The 26,855-nt window shown below is 42.6% G+C and overlaps 1 protein-coding gene across 1 annotated transcript in view; it reads right to left on the minus strand.

Moving 5' to 3' along the window:
• LOC124613910 (cadherin-23) overlaps positions 1-26,855 on the minus strand; it is a 356,576-nt gene that overhangs the window by 261,518 nt on the left and 68,203 nt on the right. Inside the window, exon 2 of the mRNA XM_047142660.1 lies at positions 5,539-5,895. Within this exon, the coding sequence (XP_046998616.1) occupies positions 5,539-5,728 (190 nt within the window). The 5' untranslated portion in view covers positions 5,729-5,895. The remainder of the gene's footprint in view (positions 1-5,538; positions 5,896-26,855) is intronic.

Consider the following 26,855-nt stretch of genomic DNA (forward strand, 5'->3'; position numbering starts at 1 on the left):
GCCTAGAACCGCTCGGCGACCCCGGCCTGCGTCTAATTATAATTTTGTGCTGTTATTTTCTAACAAACTGAATAGACGTTTTAAAATCTGCAAGACAATCTTCTCGTCACCGTCAACATTTTAGGAAATAGCTTGTGTCTGAAAAACTCGGGAGTCTTTGGACCAACTAATGACTTCAGATTCTCTGAATTGTGGGATTATTTTTCCCTCCAAGCGCTTACAGGCCTCGCCTTCGTGATTAATTTTCTTTACCAAAATTACTGAAATAGTATAACCTGAGTATTGAACAATATTTTATTGTATTGTTTAATTTTTTTGATTTATACATACATTGGCAATAAATGTCTTCTTTATGGATGAAAACCTTTGTAAAACGAAAACAGGGCTAAGTTTCAGTTTTCTTTCTCATACTCGTTATTGGTGCAATGGAAATGATAATAATTTGGAAGTTTCATGTTTCATTGTTACTCTTCTGTATTGAAGTGAAATAAAGAAAGTAAGTGAATATGGCGGAGGCAGATAAGCTGCTAATGTTTCCTAGTATTTTAGCGCCACCATCAAACGGATAGGTCTCTGTAGACATTGTGGTATGCTTTTACTTAATCACCCTGTTTACATGTGGCTCGCAAAACCGGATTTTGTAAACCGACTTTACAATACCGCTTCTGGGTGCTCATGTAAACACTTCAAAATCGATTCTGGAAATCTGCTTCTGGTTGCCGGTTTCCCAGGTCCGCAATCGATTTTCGCTCCCACGTAAACGCAACCCCGTTTTCGGAACATGCGTGGGCTGTCAGATTTCATGTTGTTTATAAAAATTCGCGGCTATTATGGACGATGTGGGTTTTTGAACAGCGAAGGGTAAGTAGAAACAATAGACCGACGCTGTTTACACCTCGTCTATCTGAAGAGAAATAGCGACTGTGCTGACAAAGGCGCCATGTTTAACTGGCCTAACAAAGCCGCTTTAGACTTCAACACGTAAACACGGCAGGGAAAAGCAGTTTTCGAAATTCGGTTTTCGTCTTTCAGAACATGTGTCGCAGGTAAACGTACTGAATGAAACGCGTGCGACAGATTCACGACCGGTTGAAGACGGAAGCGACGCAGGCGCCACAATCTACCTCCATAGTCTATAACGCATAACTTGCATTTGAAAACATAAAATTGCACTCTTTGCTGAGCATTAACTGCTTATTTGCGATACATACATTTTATTGATTTCTAAAGTGCATCTGTGTTGTTCACCTTTTCCCTCCACAGGACTCATATCTCTGCACTGTTGAGATCTTATAAAGTGTCCCAGAGATTTTGTAGGTATTTTACAAGACCGAATATTTAATTTCTTTAGCATTACATAATTTCTTACAATTTCACGGATGCAGTGAGACCATAAACTGTCTGTATTATTGTGCTGCAAATTTACAATGACTCGACACCACAGTCACACTCGATATCGCCATTACCCTTGTTCTACGAGGGTAATCCCAAAAGTAAGATCTCCTATTTTTTTATAAGTACATAGACCTGTTTATTTCTACAATGGTTTACATCAGTTTACAGCTTAAACACTTACGTACTTTTCGACATAATCACCATTTCTGTCGATGCATTTTTGTAGAAGTTGTGGCTGTTTTTGTATGCCCGTGTCATACCAGCTCGCCGCCATGCTGTTCAGAAAGTTATGAACCTCTTCTTTCACCTCGTCGTCGGAGCTAATCGCTTTCCGGACAAATGTTCTTTTAACCTAGGGAACAGGGGATAGTCACTGGGTGCCAAGTCAGGACTATAGCATGGGTGGGTGATTATGTTCCACTGAAACTGTTGCAGGAGAGCAACTGTTTGCCGAACGATGTGTGGGCGAGCGTTGTCATGGAGAATGTGTATGCCCTTGCTCAACATTCCTCTTCTCCGGTTCTGAATCACTCGTTTGAGTTTTTTCAGAGTCTCACAGTACCTGTCAGTGTTAATTGTGGTCCCAGCGATTCATCTGCGACGACGAGAGCTGTAGTACCAGATAGTAAACGTTTTAGCATGTCTTCTGTATGGTTGTTTCAGTTTAATGTTTCATCAATATGGATACCAGTGAACTTAGAATTAGTATATGTTGGTGCACTATATTGATTGGTCGTGGGATTTTTATATTGATTGGTCGTGGGATTGTTGACAGTACAAACATGAATAAACTGTATTTATTCAAAGTTTACGTATAGTCCCTGTGTGGAAATCAGTGAGTAACTCTAACGGTAACATCATATACTGTCTTCTGTGTTAATGCTTTTTTCAGTCAAATGAAAAAACTGCATGATACTAATCTCTACGGCCACATCAACTATAATAATGTTTTTCATTCACTCTCCGGTGGTTTTAGTCGAAAATTGATGGTGTTAGGGTGCAAATTAATATTTAAATAAATGAATAATCACTTTTTTATTTAAATTTATTAAAGCTTTGTCTCTCTGTTCCAACTGGTTTGAAACCACTCTTTCGGTAAATGCTGATGTGACATTAACAGACAACACGTAGGATACAATAGTGTTTAATTATTTGATGACTTAATCTCTTGCTTTACTGGCATATACTGCCAGTTATTAGAAATACAGGGTGTAGCAAAATGAATCTTCCGATTTAAAAAAAAATTATAACTATTATGTTATTTGAGATATATGCGTGGACAACGTACTGTCGGAAAGAGCTTTACATGGTTCCCGCTAGGCAGCAGCAGTGTGCGCCCACTTCAGTTCTAGTATCCGCCGTAGTTTGACGTAGAGTCCGCAGAAATTCGTTCACCGTGCAGCTCGACAGCTCAACATGCCCCCAATGTCCGTCTGGCGTGCGTTGCGTCAACGTTTACATATGAAACCACACTAAATTCATCTTCTGCCAGTTCTCCGTGAAGGCGACAAATCACAATGTGTGGAGTTCTGTAATTTAGTTCTTGGCAAGATGGGGGACGACGGTTTTCTTCCACGCTTAGTGTTTGGTGACGAGGCAACATTCCATTTAAATGGGAAGACAACCCGTCATAATATGAGAATATGGGGTACGGAACAACCACACGAAGCAGTATAACATAAGAGAGACCCTCCAAAATTTAATGTGTTTCGTGCAGTTTCATGGGAAATGGTGTGTGGTCCATTTTTCTTCGCCGAGAACACTGTTACAGGAAGCACTAATCTCGAAATGTTTGAGAAATTTCTTTTCCCACAGTTGGAGACTGGGTCGAACGAATTCATTTCCGAACAGGATGTGGTACCGCCACATTGGCACCTGGAAGTGTGGGAATTTTTAAATCAAAGGATTGCTGAACGATGGATCTGTCGCAGTGGACCAAGTGATTCAGCCTTACATTACTGGCCTCCAAGGTCATCGGACCTAACTGCATGTGATTATTTCTTGTGGGTGTTTATAAAAGACTCAGTTTATGTGCCTCCGTTACCAACAACAATGAATGAACTGACATCGCATAACAGCAACTATGGAAGCTGTAACTCGAGAAATGCTCGCTGCAGTGTGGGAACAATTTGAATACCACGTTGACATATGCCATGAATCTCAAGGGGGCATATTGAACACCTATGAAAAGGTACGAAAATTTTTTTTTTGAGTTTCCCGTTCGTCCAAAAACAAAATTCATTGTATATGTTTGTTAGTTTCAAAAATATAGACGTGGAAAATGGGATGATTCTTTTTGATACACCCTGTATTTTTTGCGAGAAATATTTATCATTGTTAATTAATTTTCTTCGAAATTCTTTAATCAATATAGTTTCAGAATAGGAATCATCCTTCCAGGTACTGTATAACGTATGTTGCAAGTAATTTATCTCCAAAATCACTTTTTATGTAGTCGTACAATTTGTCACATTACCACGCAACTGAACGTTTTGACATTTTGATCCAGTCACGAAGTTCAATATTAAGTAAACGTAGTATTCACAAACAAGGACGAAAATCTTAACTGTAAGTTACTCACTGATAGTAAATAAAAAGCCGGTGTTGGAACGATAAGTACTGTCAACAATAATGATTAAAAACACTCCAAAACGACAACAAAGTCCAGTCAACAATAATTTAAAAACAAAACGATCGACTGTTCTTGCTACTTGGGTCAGTGGAGTCCAATTGTCGCTCCCAGCGGTCCAGAGGGGTGCGAATTTGGTTACAGACTTATTACAGTGTTGTCTAGAGATACGTGAAATTGAAGTACCAATGAGTGAATGGTATTTCTTTATACACATGAAATACGGTATACTTGCGACTTTTTGTAGTCTGTGAACTATAAACATGTTTGTTTGTATGAGTGTGATTTGTACGTTTTTAGCCGGTGACGTAATTTTCTGCACAATATGTTTACCTTCCACACAAATAAATGGTTAAATAAGTATTTGAGGTTTACATTCCATTGAGTTTTAATTTATGGAGATCGTCACACCTTTTCAATAAACGAAGTGCAAACTGTCATTTAAATTTTGCAATATTTCTCTTTGCTTCATATAAGGATAAAGGAACTTTTACGTTTTACGCTCAAGTTTGTATCAGAACGATATATCAGTTTAATTAGTAAGGGGTAATTGCATCCAGCACAACTTAATCTGCAGCAATGTATTAATCAGTTGAAAATGATGACTAGATGAATATTTAGTTTGTAATTAAATTAACAAGTAAACTTTGGCGTACTCTCTGAGTTGTTTACACGTCCCCCTGGGGTAGGTGTATCCTCACTCTTGGGATATGTGTATCCCCATTGTATACCTCTGCTTTAGTTTGACCAGTGGAAGTACTACAGACTGTTTTCATGCAGAAGATTGAACGGATAGCGCAGTCAATTAAAACACCAAAAGCCTTGTTTCAGTTGAAAGAAGGAATACATTTATGAACTGACAGTTTCACTCGGAAATAAAGAATGATTAGTTCCCGCAGTAAGCAAAACTAGAACTGACTGTATCGGTTGTCTTCATTTAGTTGCTTCCGCAGACTTGTTTCACTCGAAGGAAATAAATGAATAATAATTCAACCGAAACGTAAGGCTACAGGCGAATGAGTCGATTGGTTTCCAACAGCCGAGTGAATCATTGTTTTCACTCAGTTGTTTCCATCACCACGCTCGACCCAGAGGTAGCCGGTTGGAATCCTGGTGGTGCAAAATATTTTCGTCTCTGGTTTTACGGCCCGCAGGGAAAGAAGAGGTCGTGGCGTACGGTTCCTGATCACCAAACCTAAGTGTGAGGGCGTATGCAGTGTTGATGGTGATCTGTACATCGAGCTCGACTGTTCCCTTTTTGCAATTCGCGAGGAATAGGTTATGAGCCATCCTGTCTAATTTCCGCTCATCTTGGCCATCGATACGACACAGATACACAGTTGAAACTTCAGCACAGGTCACGGGTAGGCAAAGGTAACCAACCTCTACTAGGATCCTTGAATACAGGATTGGCTGATTAATCGTCTGCAAAAAAGTCTAACTTCTGTCACCTGATAAAAATAAAATGTGGTGCAGTGGTCAGTTCAGTGGAAATGTAAGTGCTTATTACATACCTACAGGTGTCTCTGGGCCTTCCTTCAACCTGAGCACTATTTCTGCCTGGCCGTCCGTGAGGAACCGGGGAGGGCTGTTGGCAACAGTGGCCGCCGGAAAGACGGCTGAGATCAGCAGAACCAGCGCCGCGCCCCGACAGGCACTCCTCGTCTTCCGCTCTGCAGCGGAATCTGACCGCACTCCTGCCATCCTCTGCGCAACGGGGCAACATGGGCGCAATGGCTACGCCTGTGTGTGCGTGCGTGTGTCACCTGACGCAGAGGACTGTGGTAGAAGATGCCCGCATTTCAGGGCTTCTGTTTCTCCCTTCGTTCTTCGTCAACCCGATGCGTTACCTGTAGAGAAGTCGCATCTCCCTGGAAGAAAAGAAAAATTTCTTTTGTGGATGTTGTAGTGAGTAGCGTACAGGGAATGGACAAAACTATGGAAAAACTGCAAGAAATGCACGCTTGAATATAAATGCAGATGCTAGCAAAGCCTGCAGGTTGCTCTGTTGTATTGATGGCACTTGCGCTATGTCCTCAATAAGTTTCAAGTGTCAGTCGTGGTCAGAACAGTATTCTGTGGAGCCGTAAGTGCATTATGTCGGAAATTAAGTGTATACGAAAGGGGGCAAATTCTTGGTGTTCGTGTGGTGGTTGTTTCCACAACCAAGGTAGTTGAAATGTTTGATGTTTCAAGAGGCACCTGTAACACCATAGCTTACACACTACATGCCTATTGTTGATTCACTTAGCTTTCTGGTTTGTTCAACATCCCATCGTTGAACTTCTGTAATTAGTGTATGATTAATTCGACACTGGAATGAAGTGTAATCTCTGTAATATGAGCAAATGATATGTTTTGCCTCTCCCACATAATCTCTTTGGTTATCTTTGAGGTTGAACAAGTTTGTTTAAATAATTTTTTGTAGAAATGTCAATATCTGCAATTGTTATGTTTTGTTTAATATGTTTGGTTACAGTTATGTAAACTGCTGACCTTCACTTAGGGTTCTTAGTTATTTTGTATGTAAAAGGCGTTGTTGTTCCCCTATGGAACGGAACTTTGTAGCGCGCGCAAAATGTGGTTGGCATTGATAAAAAGGTGGAACCAAGAGTTAGTCGGCGACGAGCTACCAAATTATCAACTGCTCATGTAAAAGTTGTGTATTGTGCTAGTTCCGAGGGAGGCTTTTCCTGACGCTTTCCTGTGCCTCGGTTGGATGGATAAAGAGCTGGAACTATTCTGGAATTGGTATCTATCATCGCCACCAAGAAATGACAGAGTCCAGCAATTCTACCTGCAAATCCACCCCTCCATCGTATTTTCTAAGTTTTAACCACATTTGTTTCTACTAGTTTTCGTATGGGCGCTGACTATCTCGTCGCTGAGCGCCCCTTACGCACAAACCAACACCATCTAAGACCGCTACGGGAAATTCCGTTGCTTTAGCAATTACTGTATTACTTAGGGTGTTTGTCTGCCCCGTGGCACTTTTTGCGCAGCGGCTGTTTCAATGTTGTCTTGCAATCAAGGCCGATGCGAACTTTCACGGAATAGTACGGAAACAGTCTCCAAGTTTCAGGAAAGAGACCAGCGTGACACGCTAACGAGCAGAGACCGTTGGGAATTACTAGGACACTCACTTCCTCTCTCATCGGCGAAATATAAACATGGCTTTAGTATATCAGGCCAATATCTGTCCCCAATTCCCGCAACTTAGATTAGAACAAGACCTGTTGTGTTTTGGTGTCACTACATTCAGAGCATTTTAGTAGCTCCTGAAGAACGTCAATATTTTTTATACCGCAGATGTATTCCTCTGTGCTTCATGTGTTGACTGGAATTCAACAGTCAGAAAAAGAAAAGCTCACTTTCTGCGCTAGAATAGAGAAGAAAAGTGTGAAATTTTGAGGTCAAAACATTTTTTCCTCTCCAGGATACGGTATGTTCTCGATAAGAACGCCTCACAACGAGAAGAAAATGATTATCTTAGATGTTAAAACTGATTGACCAATTTGACGATGGTTTTGGAAGATTTACAATATTCTTCTCCTTGAATGCTCGCCCTGTGTGTCGAACTCTGCATGTTGGCGCTAGAATTTTTTAACGAGCCTCCCGCAGAAGTAATCCCGTGTATAAACATACGTTCAGAAACAAATTAAAAGCCTGCTGTCGATTCGCAACGATGCACAGAAAAAAAAGAAAGTACTCTATGTAGTGTGTGTTATGTTTGACTTCACTGCATACGTTTCTTGCCAATCTACAGAATAGTCGATAGTGTAAACAGACAGGTCGCAAGACGAATCTGCTAGCAAGTAGAAGCACCGAAGTCGTCATTTTACTACATCCTTAGTACGACGACATGTACTTACAAACGACGTTTCAAGTAATCTGATTTGCTGCTACTTGGCATCTGTAAGATTAACTGACTGACTAAGGCACTCTTACGATAGAACAATGGAAAATGGCCGACGGGGACAGGTTCGTTGACCTGATACTGTCTCTGTTAAGCTGAGAGCGAAATTCTCTCGAGCACAAAAGGTACTGTCATAAACCTAGTGTTCTGCAGCTTATTCTTCTGTTAATGAAACCTTCTTGTGAGTTAATGAACGAAGAGGATCAGTTTGCTTACATTCGCCGATGTACTAGGTAATATATACGAGGCGATACGCAAGGTAATATAGTTCGACAAACGGTATCATAGAAAAAAAGGCAGAAGATAAAAATATAACAGAGACCTTTCCTTCAACGAAACACCCCTTGGCTACAACATACTTCTAACAACTTTTCTAAGCTGCTGGAAACTGTCGGCGAAAGCGTATAATATGCATTAGGCAGGCTGGATCTAGCCATAGTGCGTATGCATATGCGCATTAAACATGTACAAGCTCCCAACTCAGTCAGAACTCTATCGTTGCCAACAAACTCTTGAAAACCACACACTCCACATAGTTATCAACGTCTCAACACAAATCCCTTCCCAATTTACCAGATGCCTTTCGATACTTACTGATTTTGAATTCTTAAGAGGATCATAAACATTTGTAAATTAGATACGAACGACTTCATAATTTCTCTCCTTACTTTTAAACCTAGTGAGGTGTACTTCTACACCAACAGCCCCACCCCCGCTCACTATACTCGGATCCTAATCATGCACACGATTTTTAATGTTTCCTCCACGCAACTTCAACGAAGTCCACTTTCCCAGACCACGAAATCGGCCATGAGACATTCATTCTTCGTATCAGAATTAGCCCACGCTTCCCTATCGTTCCGATATATGTCCTCCCCCTCCTTCCTTCCCTTCCGTTATTTTCCCCATTTTTCCTTTACGTAAACGTGGTCCGACCTGCATCCAGTGTATCCCAACATCTTTCCATTACAACAAACGCTGTGACATTATACTCGTCCCCACATCCAAACCCAACTACCTTTGTAGTACTCTGCTATGAAACCACCTCACAACTCATCCTTCATCGACGCCACTCTCTCGTATGCAATTTGCCAACAATTTGACTGCAAACGTTGGCGAGCGTTACATCTTCGTTTCTTTCTTTTCTGGAGCTCTCGATTGACATTCAAAGAATTTCATCCTTTCATTAAAAAAATATCTTGTTGGTTCTAGAATTTGAGAGGCGAAAAATTTACAAATATTAACCAAAAAGCAAAATAATGACTGTCATCTGTCGAGCTTCTGTATCTAAACCCTTACGAATATTAAGAACGCGCACTCTACGTGAGGCAATTCGTATGTTACTGTCCGATTTGGACCGAACGGGATGTCCCAAGAGGAATGGTCAGAATTCAGGGAAGTGGCATGAACGATCATTCGAAGCAAAAAAAAGCCTAATAAACATGAGCTCTAAAGCGCATACCTTAAGGCTATGAGACTTACTCATCTACGATTCTGTGAAACAAATATCTTTTACTGTAAGCTCTCTGCTTTCCATATTTAGGGGGGAGGTTGGATGGTCCAAAACAAGAAAACATTGTCTAATAAACATGGGCTCTAAAATGAATACCTTAAGACCCAGTAGCACTTTTTCAGTAGAAGTAGCTAAGATGAACAAATGCTTATTACTCTTAAGGTACGCACTTAAGTGCCCATCTTTACTGGACTTTTTTCTTGTTTTGTTCCACACTACCACTTCTCAAAATGTAGAAAGGAAACGGTTTGTACTAGGACAGATTTGTTTCACACTATCGGGAAGAAGAGCTCATAACTCTTAAGGTATGACCGTTCCTCTCATATGTCTGAATAACGACCATTCCTCCTGGGACACTCTATTTAACGGATTTGTCAAAGAAGATGTTTGTTGCAAAGGTATACAGACGGAAATAGAAGTTCTTACGTCATGAGCACCTTGACTGAACTCTACCAAACTGAAAAGCCGGTATCTTCAGGTCTGTGAAATGAGTTCATTAAAGTTTCATCCACATGCGAGTGTATTTTCAGTGTTTTTCAGAGTAGAAAACCTGTTAATACATGTGAAGAATGGTGTGAGTACATGATGGCTACTGGATGTATCTAATGTTACTGGAACTCGTGGAGACCGCAACATAGCATGCCCGAAGAACGTGCGCGTGCAGCAAATCGCCGACTTCTGGGATTTCAGGAAGGCCGGATCACTGGGATGAGGACATGGGAGCATAATACCGACAGATCGCACAGCTAATTGGCTGTAGTGGAACAAGTGATGATGAACCTCTCGCTCAGCAGAAAGTCCCAAGCGACCGCAAAAAAAGCGGAAGTGATTCCTGTATATAAGAACGGTAAAAGAACGGGACTGCAGAATTACAGACCAGTATCCCGAACATCAGTTTGCTGCAGAATCTTTGAACATGTTCTCAATTCGAATATAGCAAATTTTCCCGAGACCGAGAAGCTTACGTCCACGGATCAGCAAGGTTGTAGAAAGCATCTTTATTATCCATAGTGAAATTCAGTTCACATCCACAAAAAACCGAAGGGCCATGCAAAAACAATTGTCCGGTAACACCACCATCGGTGGTCATCTCGATGTCATCAGCTGATATTATTTTCAGTATACATAAATGATCTGGTGTCCAGTATGGGCAGCAATCTGTTGTTGCTCGCTGTTGATACTGTGGTGTATGGCAATGTGTCGAAGTTGAGTGACTCCAGGAGGATACAAGATGTCTTAGACAAAACGTCTAATTTCTGTGATGAATGGCAGCTAGCGTAAAGACCACGAGAAATTAGGACTCATACGAAGGCATATGGACAGTCATTTTTCCCTATCTGTGAGTAGAAAAGCAAAGGAAAGGAAATGATTAGTGGTGGTACAGGTACCCTCCGCCAGGCACCGTACGGTGGTTTGCGGTATATACATGTATATGTAGAAATGGACTCATGACAACAGAATAGCAAGAAGAGTAGGTACTAGTTGTTCCAGAAGGACTACAGCAGTAGAAAATAGTGGAATTGCTGAACTATTTGTGATGAATAGACGGATGACAATAGCTGAAATCCGAGAAGAGGCTGCAGCCAGTGTGTCACACGAACCGTCAGGAATAGGGTTAAGATCTTGAGTTGCCGTGCCTTACCACTGGCAGCACACCACAGACAACTGAGACTTGGATGGTGTACAGCAAGAATCATCTGCGACACTGATTAGCATTCTGTGATGTTCAACGATGAGTCTCACTCCTGCTTGTGGCGGTCAAATCGACGTCAACATGTCCGTAGACGACATGATGAAAGGATATAGGACGCAGCGATTTTTGAGACCATAGCTCTCCAACTCCTGAAACCACGGTGTAGGAAGCTATTAAATATGGCAGTAGAATTGATTTGGCAACTGTTGAAGGGAGGCTGAATGCTCTACACTAAATGGCAAGAATGGTAAACTCCGTTGTCGTACTCTTCATGAGGAGAGTACCAAATGACATATTCCGTCAAGGTAATGCAAAGCCCTAAAGGTGGACGCATCCTGCCTTGGTTTGTCACGCATGGTGATTGTCAGGGATGCGAAGGGAATGATCATATTTTCATTCTAACTTCCTGTCAGAAATCTTCATGAACTGACACAACATGTTTTCTGAACATGGCGAGAAATTCGCAAAGTTGAAATTCGGGGACTGCTTGCTTCCACGCCGTAACGAATACAAAAGTTTATTTATGTCGGTGAGGGTCAGACCTCACACTGTAAGTTTCGAATTTAATTCAAGTTTAATCATTCAGTACTCACTGTCGTGACGAATATCTCTACCAAGTTTAACAAATATCGCTTTGATGCTTAATGCTGTAGCCATCTGCTTTTCCATCAGCCTAATATAGGCACCTTGCAGTTAGATATAACGAAGTACAGCACAGGACAAAAATTTTTGATCATGGGTACTGTAGTCATGCTGAGCTTTGCAACCAATATTTAACACTCTGGCTGCTGGACCCGAAGCACACAAGGTTATGTACCAAGTCAAGGCCTTTTTCAGGTGTGTATAATTGTTAAACACATGGCCAGTGAAGTTAATTTCTTCAATATAATTCCTGCTCCGCCATGTATGTAGGAATTATGCATAGCCCTTAACAATAAATCAAAATTCCTTTCAGCATTATCAGACGAATGACATTTATTTTTTGGAAGAACAAAGCAAAGATAATATAAATGCTGAATTTGTAATACTTCAACAGGTTGGTTTACAAATTCACAGCAGTTGTAACAACATATTTGAATTAGTTAATTTGTTGTATACTTTACTTTACAAGAGTGAGTAACGAAAAGACAGTCCAAGCGCGTGAACTTTACATTCGGACATTTCTGACACTCAACTGTCAACCCTGAGGAGAGGCCGTCATTGAGCACACGGAAAATGTAGAAGGATCCGTCGACGAGTTTCGGAATAAAAAGTCCACGACCTCTCCAGGAGACCTGGGTAACTATACATCCAGCTGAATTCACTGTAGCTATGTATACGAATTATACACACGCGAGGCAATACTGATACTACGACTTCTCACAGAAGATTGGTCAAGGAAAGATAAACCTACGTTTATAGCATTTGTAGACTTAGAGAAAGCTTTTGACAATGTTGACTGGAATACTCTCTTTCAAATTCTAAAGGCGGCAGTGATAAAATACAGGGAGCGAAAGGGTATTTACAATTTGTATAGGAACCAGATGGCAGTTACAAGAGTCGAGGAGCACGAAAGGCAAGCTCTGGTTGAGCAGGGAGTGAGACAGGGATGATAGCCTGTCCCCGATGTTATTCAGTCTATATATTGAGCAAGCAGTAAAGGAAACAAAAGAAAAGTTTGGAGTACGCATTAAAGTCCAGGGAGAAGAAATAAAAACTTTGAGGTTTGCCGATGACATAGTAACTCTGTCAGAGACATCAAAGGAATTGGGAGAGCGAGTGGACGGAATGGACTGTCTTGAGGACATAAGATAAACATCAAGAAAAGCAAAACGACGATAATGGAACGTGGCCGAACTAAATCAGCTAATGCTGAGAAAATTAGATCTGGAAATAAGACACTTCAAGCAGTAGATCAGTTTTGTTATTTGGGAAGCAAAAATGTAGACTGACAATGGCAAGAAAAGCGTTTCTGAAGTAGAGAAATTTGTAAACATGGAGTACAGGTTTAAGTATAAGGAAGTCCTTTCTGAAAGTATTTGCATGGAGTGAAGCCATTCATGGAAGTGAAACATGGAAGATAAGCAGTTTAGACAAGGAGAGAATAGAGGCTTTTGAGATGAGGGGGCTACGGAAGAATGCTGAATATTATATGGGTAGATCGCGTAACTAATGAGGAGGTACTGATTAGAACCGGGAGAAGTTGTGGTACAACCTGACTAGAAGAAGGAATCGGTTGGTACGACACATTCTGAGACATCAAGGGATCACCAATTTAATACTGGAGGGAAAATTGGGCGTAACAATCGTTTAGGGTGGCCAAGGGATGAATACAGTAAGCAGATCAGAAGGATGTAGATTGCAGTAGTTACTCGGAGATGAAGAGACTTGCACAGGATGGAGTAGCATTGAGAGCTGCATCAAACCAATCTTTGTACTGAAGACCACAACAACAAACAACACACACGACCTGAAATTTGATGCACATAGCCTACTGGGCAAGTCACATTGTGCATCAATTTGATAAACATGGCGGTCAGTGTGTTAAGCCACGTGGCGAGTGAAATCAGACCTATTAATCGTTTTACTATTCAGTTTGATAGAAGCGTAACAAAACAATTTCGAAATGTGGTATTTTTCTCTGGCTCGTGGGTTCAGTGGAAACCTGCGAGACTATGAACCGAAAGGTCTCGTGTTCGATCCCTGGTCAGTTTTAGGAATTTTATCTGTTATTTACCACTTCTTTCGCCTCTGGCAATGTTTTAACGTGAAAAATGTTGAGTCTGACAGGGGTTCGGTACCCACGTTCAAACGCATGCCGTCATACAAATCGCATTGTTATCCGTTTCAAATATCGGAGGAAGCCAATGGCAGACCTCCTTCAATAGGACAATACCTAGGAACGCACTGTGATGTTCAGATCAGTTTTCGGGTTGATGACGGTTTTATCTCGCCCTGAGTCTACTCCTTACACTCGCCAAAATTGTCTTCTCTGCAGTGTATCCTCTTTCTTGCTACGGCTACTGTGCACATCTGGTTCACTGTTTGCACAGTACTACAAGACGACGTTTCAATTACGTGGCAAGCACATGGTATTCAGTCGTTTCCTCAAAAATGACTTAAAATGTAAAAAGGAATAAAAATCAACTTTTATTCATAGGATCCAGTTTTTTCGTAAAATACACGTTAACGTGTTAAGATTCTTACTAATCCAGTAGAGACACTGAAACAATATTAAAACACGAAGCAGAAGACATCGAAAAAGTCAATTACTAAAAAAGCTGTTGTAGCGATTCATATAATATTAACGTCTCAGAATGTTCACCAATTAAGTTCACTGTCACATCGTTAAAAATACTGAGGCAGTTGACCTTACACTACACTGTCTGATGCAAAAAATGAAATGATTATCGGCCGGGCGACCCCCTCTGTGGTTGTTCGGCCGCCTGACATCAGTCTTTCTATTTCACGCCGCTTCGGTGACTTGCGCATCGATGAAAATGAGGTGAAATGATGAGGACGACACAAACACCAAGTCCCAGACCGAATAAAAGCACCGACCCGGCCGAGTATTGAAGCTGGGATGCAGCGATTAAGAGACAGCGTCGCTGAGCACTAGACAACCCGAGTGACCGCTGCGGTCGCAGGTTCGAATCCTGCCTCGGGCATGGGTGTGTGTGGTGTCCTTAGGTCAGTTAGGTTTAATTAGTTCTAAATTCTAGGCGACTGATGACCTCAGAAGTTAAGTCGCAAAGTGCTCAGAGCCATTTGAAGTAAACAACCGGCTGCGGTCTTCCTGATGCAAATCAGACTTCTTCCATATTTCCTCGAAGTGACAGTTTTCTCTTTTCTTTCTGTAAGTGCTAAATGGAAAGGAAATTTAAGAACTAACTAATTGGCATCTGACTATTCTTCGGACACCCGACGCATTAGTGTGAAAAGAGGTTATTTTATAGGGTAACGTCGGCTGCATTAAAATTCTTGTTTTTCCGGGCAGGAGTCTAAACATTCCTTTGTAAACCATTAATGTATAAACTATTACTAATATTGATGATTACGAATTTTGTATTGGGGAATAAAAAGTAGAAAACCCAACAGATTTCCCACTGCCAGGGAGACGATTAGTGAAAATTTTCATCAAAGAACATTTATTATTTCTTTCACTAATAATAATCGTGTACTTCTAATAGTTCTACGGCCTTTGTTTCTAAAATTGTTTCGTATTGCCGAAACATTAATATTGGACGTTGTGATCCAGAAATACGCCATGACATAAATATATTGGTTTGTTTGTAATGTAATTCTGGCGGAAGCAGAACATGTTTCTACCGTGATGGCGCAGTATGTGCAGACTACGTCAACAGTGTCACCTGTAAACATTACAGTACTTGAGCTGTGCCCGCATCTCGTGGTCGTGCGGTAGCGTTCTCGCTTCCCACGCCCCGGGTTCCCGGGTTCGATTCCCGGCGGGGTCAGGGATTTTCTCTGCCTCGTGATGGCTGGGTGTTGTGTGCTGTCCTTAGGTTAGTTAGGTTTAAGTAGTTCTAAGTTCTAGGGGACTGATGACCATAGATGTTAAGTCCCATAGTGCTCAGAGCCATTTGAACCATTTTGAACTTGAGCTGTGTGTCATTAAGAGAGTTGTCTTGTTTCAGGATGGTTCGGAAAACAATAAGGTACGATCAGAGAGACCGTGCAGCCACTCAAATGCCGCTTTGAGGCAAAATGATGTGTCTAAAATCAGGAACAAGTTTCTAGCGATAGGATCAGATGAGGGTAGTCACAAAAGTGGTCACGGAAGAAAAACAACAGGTGTGCAGACCCGATACATGCGTATAGCAGTAAGCAGAATTCTCCAACACAACAATATATGTCTCCGGTGGCAGTTCGAAACAGCTACAGGATTAAGTGTCAACACAAACGATACGAAAGAGGCTCCAAGAGTAGGGATTCCGTGCCAGAAGACCTCTCAAGGCTCCTCCTCCAACTCCAGTTCTTAGAGGGACTCGTGTCGTATGGTCATGAAACCACTGTTTGTGGACTAGGCAGCAGTGGGACACAACGCTCTTTTCTGAGACCCGTGTCAGTGTCCACACTGACAATACTAATATTCGCTTGTGGGGGCAACGAGGATAACGTCTACATCGTAATTATGTTGTAGACCGCCCCCTTATCAAGGCGGTTCAGTCATGTTTTGCGGTGGAACCACGTACGGCCACAGGACACCTCTTGCGGCAATACATGGGAAGACGACTGGTGTGAAGTATCGGGACGACATCCTTGCACCCATTTACCTCCATTTCGTGAACCTATTGGAGCGAAATTCATCCAGATGGACGACAGTGCACGCTTTCATCGTCACAACCTCGCGAACACTTTCCTAGTGAAGCATACATGTTTCTACCGTGATGGCGCAGTATGTGCAGACTACGGCAACACTGACACCTGTAAACATTACAGTACTTGAGCTGTGTGTCATTAAGAGAGTTGTCTTGTTTCAGTATGGTTCGGAAAACAATAAGGAACGATTAGAGAGTCCGTGCAGCCATCCAAATGCCGCTTTGAGGCAAAATGATGTGTCTAAAATCAGGAACAAGTTTCTAGCGATAGGATAAGATGAGGATAGTCACAAAAGTGGTCACGGAAGAAAAACAACAGGTGTGCAGACCAGATACATGCGTATAGCAGTAAGTAGAATTCCCCAACACAGAGCCCAGTTGACTAGTCTCCATATTCTCCAGATCTTAGCTGCATTTGGGATGCGTTGTTCTTGCTGAAACGAGCGGTTTGCATTCGTCCTGTCCCACCACAGCTTTTACAGGGCATCATAGAGGCCACTGTGCAGGAGTGGAACACTATCTCAGAGGCTTATCTGGACAATGTGGTACTGTGTATGCCTACCCACACTCAGAAGTGTCTTCAGAGGAGGGCCAATTGGCTCGTAAATAACGTGTTACGGAAGATGACTGTGGCCTGCTACTGTGGCTAAGCGGTTGTAGGCGCTTCAGTCCCGAACCACGCGGCTGCTACGGTCGCAGGTTCGAATTCTGCCTCGGGCATGGATGCGTGCGATGTCCTTAGGTTAGTTAGGTTCAAGTAGTTCTAAGTCTAGGGGACTGATGACCTCAGATGTTAAGTCCCATATTGTTTAGAGCCATTTCAACCACTTGAAGATGACTGTGAGAAGAAACTGTAGTGTTTGCAGTGAAATCTTTTGTAAGTTTTCTTTTCGTTTGTTTATCAAGTGGATGTGTGTTCATTTTTCTTATTTTTTTTTCTCGTGACTGCACCTGAAAGAACAAAATCAGTTTTGCTTCCTGTTATGTGCAGAGTTGACAGTGAAGCAATGTTGTTGTTGTTGTTGTGGTCTTCAGTCCTGAGACTGGTTTGATGCAGCTCTCCATGCTACTCTGTCCTGTGCAAGCTTTTTCATCTCCCAGTACCTACTGCAGCCTACATCCTTCTGAATCTGCTTAGTGTATTCATCTCTTGGTCTCCCTCTACGATTTTTACCCTCCACGCTGCCCTCCAATTCTAAATTGGTGATCCCTTGATGCCTCAGAACATGTCCTACCAACCGATCCCTTCTTCTGGTCAAGTTGTGCCACAAACTTCTCTTCTCCCCAATCCTATTCAATACTTCCTCATTAGTTATGTGAAGTACCCATATAATCTTCAGCATTCTTCTGTAGCACCAAATTTCGAAAGCTTCTATTCTCTTCTTGTCCAAACTATTTATCGTCCGTGTTTCACTTCCATACATGGCTACACTCCATACGAATACTTTCAGAAATGACTTCCTGACACTTAAATCAATACTGGATGTTCACAAATTTCTCTTCTTAAGAAACGATTTCCTTGCCATTGCCAGCCGCCGGCAGAAGTGGCCGCGCGGTTCTGGCGCTGCAGTCTGCAACCGTGAGACCGCTACGGTCGCAGGTTCGAATCCTGCATCGGGCATGGATGTGTGTGATGTCCTTAAGTTAGTTAGGTTTAACTAGTTCTAAGTTCTAGGGGACTAATGACCTCAGCAGTTGAGTCCCATAGTGCTCAGAGCCATTTGCACCATTGCCAGCCTCCATTTTATATCCTCTCTACTTCGACCATCATCAGTTATTTTCCTCCCCAAATAGCAAAACTCCTTTACTACTTTAAGTGCCTCATTTCCTAATCTAATTCCCGCAGCATCACCCGACTTAATTCGACTACATTCCATTATCCTTGTTTTGCTTTTGTTGATGTTCATCTTATCTCCTCCTTTCAAGACAATTTCCATTCCATTCAACTGCTCTTCCAAGTCCTTTGCTGTCTCTGACAGAATTACAATGTCATCGGCGAACCTCAAAGTTTTTATTTCTTCTCCATGAATTTTAATACCTACTCCGAATTTTTCTTTTGTTTCCTTCACTGCTTGCTCAATATACAGATAGTACAACATCGGGGAGAGGCTACAACCCTGTCTTACTCCCTTCCCAACCACTGCTTCCCTTTCATGTCCCTCGACTCTTATAACTGCCATCTGGTTTCTGTACAAATTGTAAATAGCCTTTCGCTCCCTGTATTTTACCCCTGCCACCTTTAGAATTTGAAAGAGAGTATTCCAGTCAACATTGTCAAAAGCTTTCTCTAAGTCTACAAATGCTAGAAACGTAGGTTTGCCTTTCCTTAATCTTTCTTCAAAGATAAGTCGTAAGGTCAGTATTGCCTCACGTGTTCCAGTGTTTCTACGGAATCCAAACTGATCTTCCCCGAGGTTGGCTTCTACTAGTTTTTCCATTCGTCTGTAAAGAATTCGTGTTAGTATTTTGCAGCTGTGACTTATTAAACTGATAGTTCGGTAATTTTGACATCTGTCAACACCTGCTTTCTTTGGGACTGGAATTATTATATTCTTCTTGAAGTCTGAGGGTATTTCGCCTGTTTCATACATCTTGCTCACCAGATGGTAGAGTTTTGTCAGGACTGGCTCTCCCAAGGCCGTCAGTAGTTCCAATGGAATGTTGTCTACTCCGGGGGCCTTGTTTCGACTCAGGTCTTTCAGTGTTCTGTCAAACTCTTCACGCAGTATCATATCTCCCATTTCATCTTCATCTACATGCTCTTCCATTTCCATAATATTGTCCTCAAGTACATCGCCCTTGTATAGACCCTCTATATACTCCTTCCACCGTTCTGCTTTCCCTTCTTTGCTTAGAACTGGGTTTCCATCTGAGCTCTTGATATTCATACAAGTCGTTCTCTTATCTCCAAAGGTCTCTTTAATTTTCCTGTAGGCAGTATCTATCTTACCCCTAGTGAGATAGGCCTCTACATCCTTACATTTGTCCTCTAGCCATCCCTGCTTAGCCATTTTGCACTTCCTGTCGATCTCATTATTGAGACGTTTGTATTCCTTTTTGCCTGCTTCATTTACTGCATTTTTATATTTTCTCCTTTCATCAATTAAATTCAATATTTCTTCTGTTACCCAAGGATTTCTACGAGCCCTCGTCTTTTTACCTACTTGATCCTCTGCTGCCTTCGCTACTTCATCCCTCAAAGCTACCCATTCTTCTTCTACTGTATTTCTTTCCCCCATTCCTGTCAATTGTTCCCTTATGCTCTCCCTGAAACTCTGTACATCCTCTGGTTCTTTCAGTTTATCCAGGTCCCATCTCCTTAAATTCCCACCTTTTGCAGTTTCTTCAGTTTTAATCTACAGGTCATAACCAATAGATTGTGGTCAGAGTCCACATCTGCCCCTGGAAATGTCTTACAATTTAAAACCTGGTTCCTAAATCTCTGTCTTACCATTATATAATCTATCTGATACCTTTTAGTATCTCCAGGGTTCTTCCATGTATACAACCTTCTTTCATGATTCTTAAACCAAGTGTTAGTTATGATTATGTTGTGCTCTGTGCAAAATTCTACCAGGCGGCTTCCTCTTTCATTTCTTAGCCCCAATCCATATTCACCTACTATGTTTCCTTCTCTCCCTTTTCCTACACTCGAATTCCAGTCACCCATGACTATTAAATTTTCGTCTCCCTTCACTACCTGAATAATTTCTTTTATTTCATCATACATTTCTTCAATTTCTTCGTCATCTGCAGAGCCAGTTGGCATATAAACTTGTACTACTGTAGTAGGTGTGGGCTTCGTATCTATCTTGGCCACAATAATGCGTTCACTATGCTGTTTGTAGTAACTTACCCGCATTCCTATTTTTTATTCATTATTAAACCTACTCCTGCATTAACCCTATTTGCTTTTGTGTTTAGAACCCTGTAGTCACCTGACCAGAAATCTTGTTCCTCCTGCCACCGAACTTCACTAATTCCCACTATATCTAACTTCAACCTATCCATTTCCCTTTTTAAATTTTCTAACCTACCTGCCCGATTAAGGGATCTGACATTCCACGCTCCGATCCGTAGAACGCCAGTTTTCTTTCTCCTGATAACGCTACGGTCGCAGGTTCGAATCCTGCCTCGGGCATGGATGTGTGTGATGTCCTTAGGTTAGTTAGGTTTAAGTAGTTCTAAGTTCTAGGGGACTTATGACCACAGATGTTGAGTCCCATAGTGCTCAGAGCCATTTGAACCTGATAACGACATCCTCTTGAGTAGTCCCCGCCCGGAGATCCGAATGGGGGACTATTTTACCTCCGGAATATTTTACCCAAGAGGACGCCATCATCATTTAATCATACAGTAAAGCTGCATGCCCTCGGGAAAAATTACGGCTGTAGTTTCCCCTTGCTTTCAGCCGTTCGCAGTACCAGCACAGCAGGGCCGTTTTGGTTATTGTTACAAGGCCAGATCAGTCAATCATCCAGACTGTTGCCCTTGCAACTACTGAAAAGGCTACTGCCCCTCTTCAGGAACCACATGTTTGTCTGGCCTCTCAACAGATACCCCTCCGTTGTGGTTGCACCTACGGTACGGCTATCTGTATCGCTGAGGCACGCAAGCCTCCCCACCAACGGCAAGGTCCATGGTTCATGGGGGGGGGGGGAGTGAAGCAATATGGAACATTTATTTTGACCTCCGAGATGAAGGAAAAGTTATGACAAAATTTGCAGACTATGCCAAAGGATCAAAAGGCGGAATTTCTGTGCTCAGGAGTGTATACCGCTGGTAAACAATTCAGCGGTAATGGTCTGGCTTCACAAATGACGGTGTACCCTCTCTCAACAGCGTTTTGTTGGAAGCAACAGTGTGGTTTTATTTCTCCCCAGGGTTGTCTGCCTCTGTATTCCCCCTTGGCCGCTACCGGTGCGTGGGGCTGGAGGGCATTGAGCCGAATCTCCCTTCCTGCGTGCCTGCCGCTTGCTGGGGGGTTGGCCGCCGTTTGTCGTATCAGCAGGCGGATCACCCTCGCTGTATGCAAGCCACTGCGTTAGTGGATGCCAGGAAGACCTCGCTTTCCTCTGCAAGCGATGCACGCCTAGAAGTTACACCGTTTCACATCGTCTTATAAAACTGCGTACCGGGTCTTTATGAACGCAAAGGGGGAATTCTATGTTTTACCCAAGAGCAGGAAGAGGAGCTCTCACGGCAAGAACAAAATTCATCAACAATAACAAATAAATTTGGTGGGCAATGAAGCTGAAACATATATATATATATATATATATATATACATTTTTTTTTTCATATAGGCATCATCCTTTCTACAGAGTTGATGGCGACCTTCATGTGCTAATCTTCACGTCCCTCCACCAACTTCATCCTTTGTCCTCGGTAAACTATTGTCCACATTAAAATCTTCGTCTGCCACTACAATGACTCCTTTTCGAGAGTAACTTAACTATCCCTAGACAGTTAAGCATTTAATAGACTATCTTGACCTTTTTTTCCTGGTATTTTCCACACACATGGTTCGTTGCCTTCAAAATAAGAACAACAAAAAATTTTAATATCTAAAAGAAAGTTATATTGAGGCCTTTCGTCTGACGATGAGTCTGATGCACCTTTCCAGTTAGTCTATCCTGTGTTAATCCCTTCATTTCCGTATAACCTCAGCAACATACATCCATTTCGGCCTGTTGACTGTCAGTCGAGCCTTGCTCACTCTACACCGCCTCCCCCCCTCCCCTCCAACCCGCTCCACTGCGGGCCACATCTTTCACGTCATGTCTTCATTCTTTATGGGCGTTGTCGCTTACGTCCACAATAATGATGTAAGAGGGTTGTTCACTAAGAAATGCAACACTTTTTTCCTGAAATCTGGTTGGTTTTATTCAGGATTCCAGTAGACCATCTCATAAACAACTATTTTGGCTACAAAACTCTGTTTTTCAACATAATCTCTGTTCAATGGAACGGCCTTACGCCGCCTTACTGGGATGCCTTGTAGACCCATCTGGTACCACTCTACTGGTCTTCGTCAGAGCCAACGCCTTGCTGCATCAATAACCACCCCATCATCCACGTACTGTTTCCCGCGGAGTGCTCTCTTCATTGGGCCAAACAGATGGAAATCGGAAGGTGCGAGATCCGGGCTGTAGGGTGGGTGAGAGAGAACAGTCCAGTGAAGTTTTATGAATACCTCATGCGTGCGAAGGCTTGTGTGAGGCATTGCGTTGTCGTGGAGAAGGAGAAGTACGTTTGCATTTCTTTTTTTTAATTGCTTCTCCAATTTCCTAAGGGTAGTACAATAATCTTCAAAGTTGATCGTTACACCACGAGGGAGGAAATCAAACAGAATAACTCCTTCAGAATGCCAGAAGACCGTCGCACCAGCTGAGGGTGTAACTTTGAGCTTTTTCTTCGGAGGAGAGAGGTGGTGTAGCGCCACTTCATGGATTGCCATTTCGTTTTCGGTTCGGTTCCATCGCCTATGACGATGTTCGACAAAACAGTGTAGCGATCAGTCTTGTAGCGCGCAAGCAATTCCGCACAGATGGTCCTTCGTTGCTCTTTGTGGTCTACTGTTAGGCGACGAGAAACCCAGCGGGCCCACACCCCTGAATACCCCAATTTATGGGCGAGTGCCTCAGCACTGCAAACAGAGACGTCCAGTCGAGCAGCGAGGTGTTTCACTGTGGTCCATCGATCATCTCGAATGAGAGTGTCCGCACGTTCCAACACTTCAGGAGTCACGGCTGTGTGCGGCCGGCCGGAGACCGAACAAATCTGCACGACCTTGTTGCGATTATGATAGGTACCTCGCCCTACGATTCGCCATGCTTTTGTTCACTACCAGTCTCCGCAGACATTCTGCAAGCGTCTGTGAATATCTGCAATGCTCTGGTTCTCCGCCACGAGAAACTCAATGACAGCTCTCTGCTTGGAACGCACATCCGTTACAGACGGCAATTTTAAGGCTACGTATAGCGCCGCCGCCTATCGGAGCTGAAGGAGGAATATTCCACGATATCACACAACAAATTCCGCATTTTTCAACCGAAACTGGCCGAGAAAAAAATTTATTGCATTACTAATTGAACGCCCTTCGCATCGAACGAGAATTGCGAAGTTGTAAAGCAGCGCGCAAAGTCGGGGGGAAAACCAATTAAATGAACCATTCTCGAAGAGCGCAGCTGCCGAATTTGGCGGCGTCTGCCACGCACGCACCGTAAAAGCCAGCTGGCGGGCCATCCAAGCGTGGCGACTGCACTTCCGGCCTTCCGCTTTAGCAACTGTCACACGTGCTGACTGACTGTGGAACCATGCGAAATCCTTAACACCTGCCTGAGGCCCAACAGACACCGTATGTCGCCACCTCACGGACAATTACTGTCGGAGAGTGGAAATGTGACTCATTATGTACGACGCGGAACTTCCACTGGCGAAGTAGGCACTGCAGGGTGTGCAAAAATTCATCGGATTGTTCCTTCACACAAACAGAAACTTTTCAAACGAAAAGAAGTATTCTGATGACAATAAGTGAAGCACCTCGTGGTTTTCCCGCGTACTGCTAGCAGCAAACTGACCCTAGTGCTATAATGGAATGTGACAAGACAGCGATTGGCCAAGACCAAACGATGTGCGCACTCTACTTAGAGGAAATGAAATCTCCTATGACGATTAATATCGTTACAGAATACATTTTAGCAAAAGATTAGCTTGCATAACAGTAGCTTACGTATTGGCTGAGTTATTTTAGGCTTTGAAAGGTGGTTAATGTTGAAATTGATCATGTAGCCTCCTGTTTCACATGAAGATGCCCAGGAAACATTTATACGCGTCCCATCGAAGTCTTATCTGACCATTTCGTAGTGAACGCGCAGTCACAAATTCAGCATAACGGGAGACTTTGATGAAACGAATGAAGCTATTTTTCATTTATTTGTTATTTACAATTACAGCATACGAGTATTATCTAGAACGCCAATAAAGGCCAGACAAGGCACATTTTTGTGGATAGATTATTTATTTCCCATGCATACAAACATTAAAATACGCTGATTCCGCAGAAATGCTAATACAACAATAACATTCTAGCACATTACAGAACTACAATAAAACCTCCATTACCTATTATCCAACTATTAATATTACTGTTAGTAATAAAGATCCTGTTCTGTTTGCGTTCATTTATTAGAGTGCATCCGAACTGTAAATATTTATTTCTGCTACTGGATCTACCCTCTTACTATCCCGGTCAAAAGCCATTGTCTGCTGATTCCTTGAGCATAGGGCGGAACTTCAGTAGCGTTTCCTCACGAATACTGAAAAGAACATTACATATCACACAAATTTAAAGACTTCCAGTTCAACTATATACTTAGAGATTACGATGATGAACTAGTTAAATTGGAACACCTACGTAGATAACGTCGTGGGGAAGGTGAACCAAAGACTGCGTTTTATTGGCAGAACACTTACAAGATGCGACAGATCTACTAAGGAGACTGTCTACACTGCCCTTGTCCGTCCTCTTTTGGAGTAGCTTACTGTGTGGTATGAGATCCTTAGCAGATAAGATTGACGGAGGATACCGAAAAGTTCAGAAAAGGGCGTCAGCTCGTTTTATTTTAATGCAAACTAGGGGAGAGAGTGTAACACATATGATACCCAAGTTGGGATGGCAGTCATTAAAACAAATATTTTTTCGTAGCAGTATGGTCTTTTCTTGAAAATTTAATTACCAACTTACTCCTCCGAATGCGAATTTCTTTGTTTCTTATTTTTTTATTTATTTGCGCGTACGTGCTTAGGGAGAAATCATCATCGTAATAAAATAGGAGAAATCAGAGCTCGCACTAAAAGATTTAGGTGTTCGTTTTCCCCGCGCACTATTCGAGAGTGAATAAAGTGTCTGGTGATGGTTAGAAAAAATAGTTCGATGAACCCTCTAACAGGCACTCAAGTGTGAATTACAGAGTAGTCATGTAGATGTAAACGTAGACGTATACATAGACATAGAATCGATTCTGCTAGCGGCGCGGGGTAGCCGTGCGGTGTAGGGCGCCATGTCACGTTTCGCGCGGCTCCCCCGTCGGAGTTTCGAGTCCTTCCTCGGGCATGGGTGTGTGTGTTGTCCTTAGTGTAAGTTCGTTTAAGTTAGATTAAGTAGTGGGTAAGCCTAGGAACCGATGACCTCAGCTGTTTGGTCCCATAGGCCTTACCACAAATTTCCAATTTCGACTCCTCAATACACTGTAAAAATGGTTCAAATGGCTCTGAGCCCTATGGGACTTAACTTCTGAGGCCATCAGTCCACTAGAACTTATAACTACTTAAACCTAACCACCTAAGGACATCACACACATCCGTGCCCGAGGCAGGATTCGAACCTGCTACCGTAGCGGTCGCACGGTTCCAGACTGTAGCGCCTAGAACCGCTCGGTCACCCCGGCCGGCCCAATACACTGTAACATCTTAGAATTCACACTTCCATGATCACTTGTACTAACGCAGTGTAAATTATTTTAAAAACCATTTCATTCAGTGGTCACCGAACTCAGTTGTCTTCTCTCCATCTGTAGAGTATATTGCGTATTCGGGACTGTAGCATGCTGTCGTTTGGTTGAATGCCTCGTGAAGCCTACCTTGGACTTCCTGGATACTGCGCCTTCAGCATCGTTCCTCAGTGCTGCTTTGGGATCCAGTATCCTTTTTGTCTGACGACCACTGTCCTCTGCGTCTTCGTAGAACGCACAGTCCTACAATGTTGTGCACTGGAGTGCCCAGAATCCAACAGCCGCAACTATCATTCATCTGTCTTTTGATTTTATTCAGATGTGTTGTATATGTGGCGATGTCCCGTCAGGTAATGTATCGGTCCACTCGACGGGTGAAGAAATGTCATTTTTAGTCTCTCTCTGGTGTTAAGGACAAATTCGCATGTTCTCCTACTGTGCCTGAAATTTCCCAAATATTTTGCCACATTGGTAATATGCGAACTTGTGTTAACTTTTTCTAATTGTTCTCAGTTCAAAGTCTCCTTCGTACTTCAATTTGATTATCTTTCTTTAGCCAGTAAAGGGCTCCCTTTTTCATGTTTTTCAATTTCAGTGGGCATATTCCTAGAATTACTAACAACGCATCATTCGGGGTAGCGCAGTAGATGCCCGTTAATCTTAGTAGCAATCCTCGTTGAACTCTTCTGACGAACGAAACTGACTTTACGTGCTGCAGCTTATGAGCCTACACGCTTTCATAGTATCCTAAAACAGAGCCGGCTGTTGTGGTCGAGCGGTTCTAGGCGCTTCAGTCTGGAACCGCGCGACCGCTACGATCGCAGGTTCGAATCCTGCCTCGGGCATGGATGTGTGTGATGTCCTTAGGTTAGTTAG

Source organism: Schistocerca americana, chromosome 4, assembly GCF_021461395.2.
Source record: "Schistocerca americana isolate TAMUIC-IGC-003095 chromosome 4, iqSchAmer2.1, whole genome shotgun sequence".
Classification (NCBI taxonomy): Eukaryota; Metazoa; Arthropoda; class Insecta; order Orthoptera; family Acrididae; genus Schistocerca; species Schistocerca americana.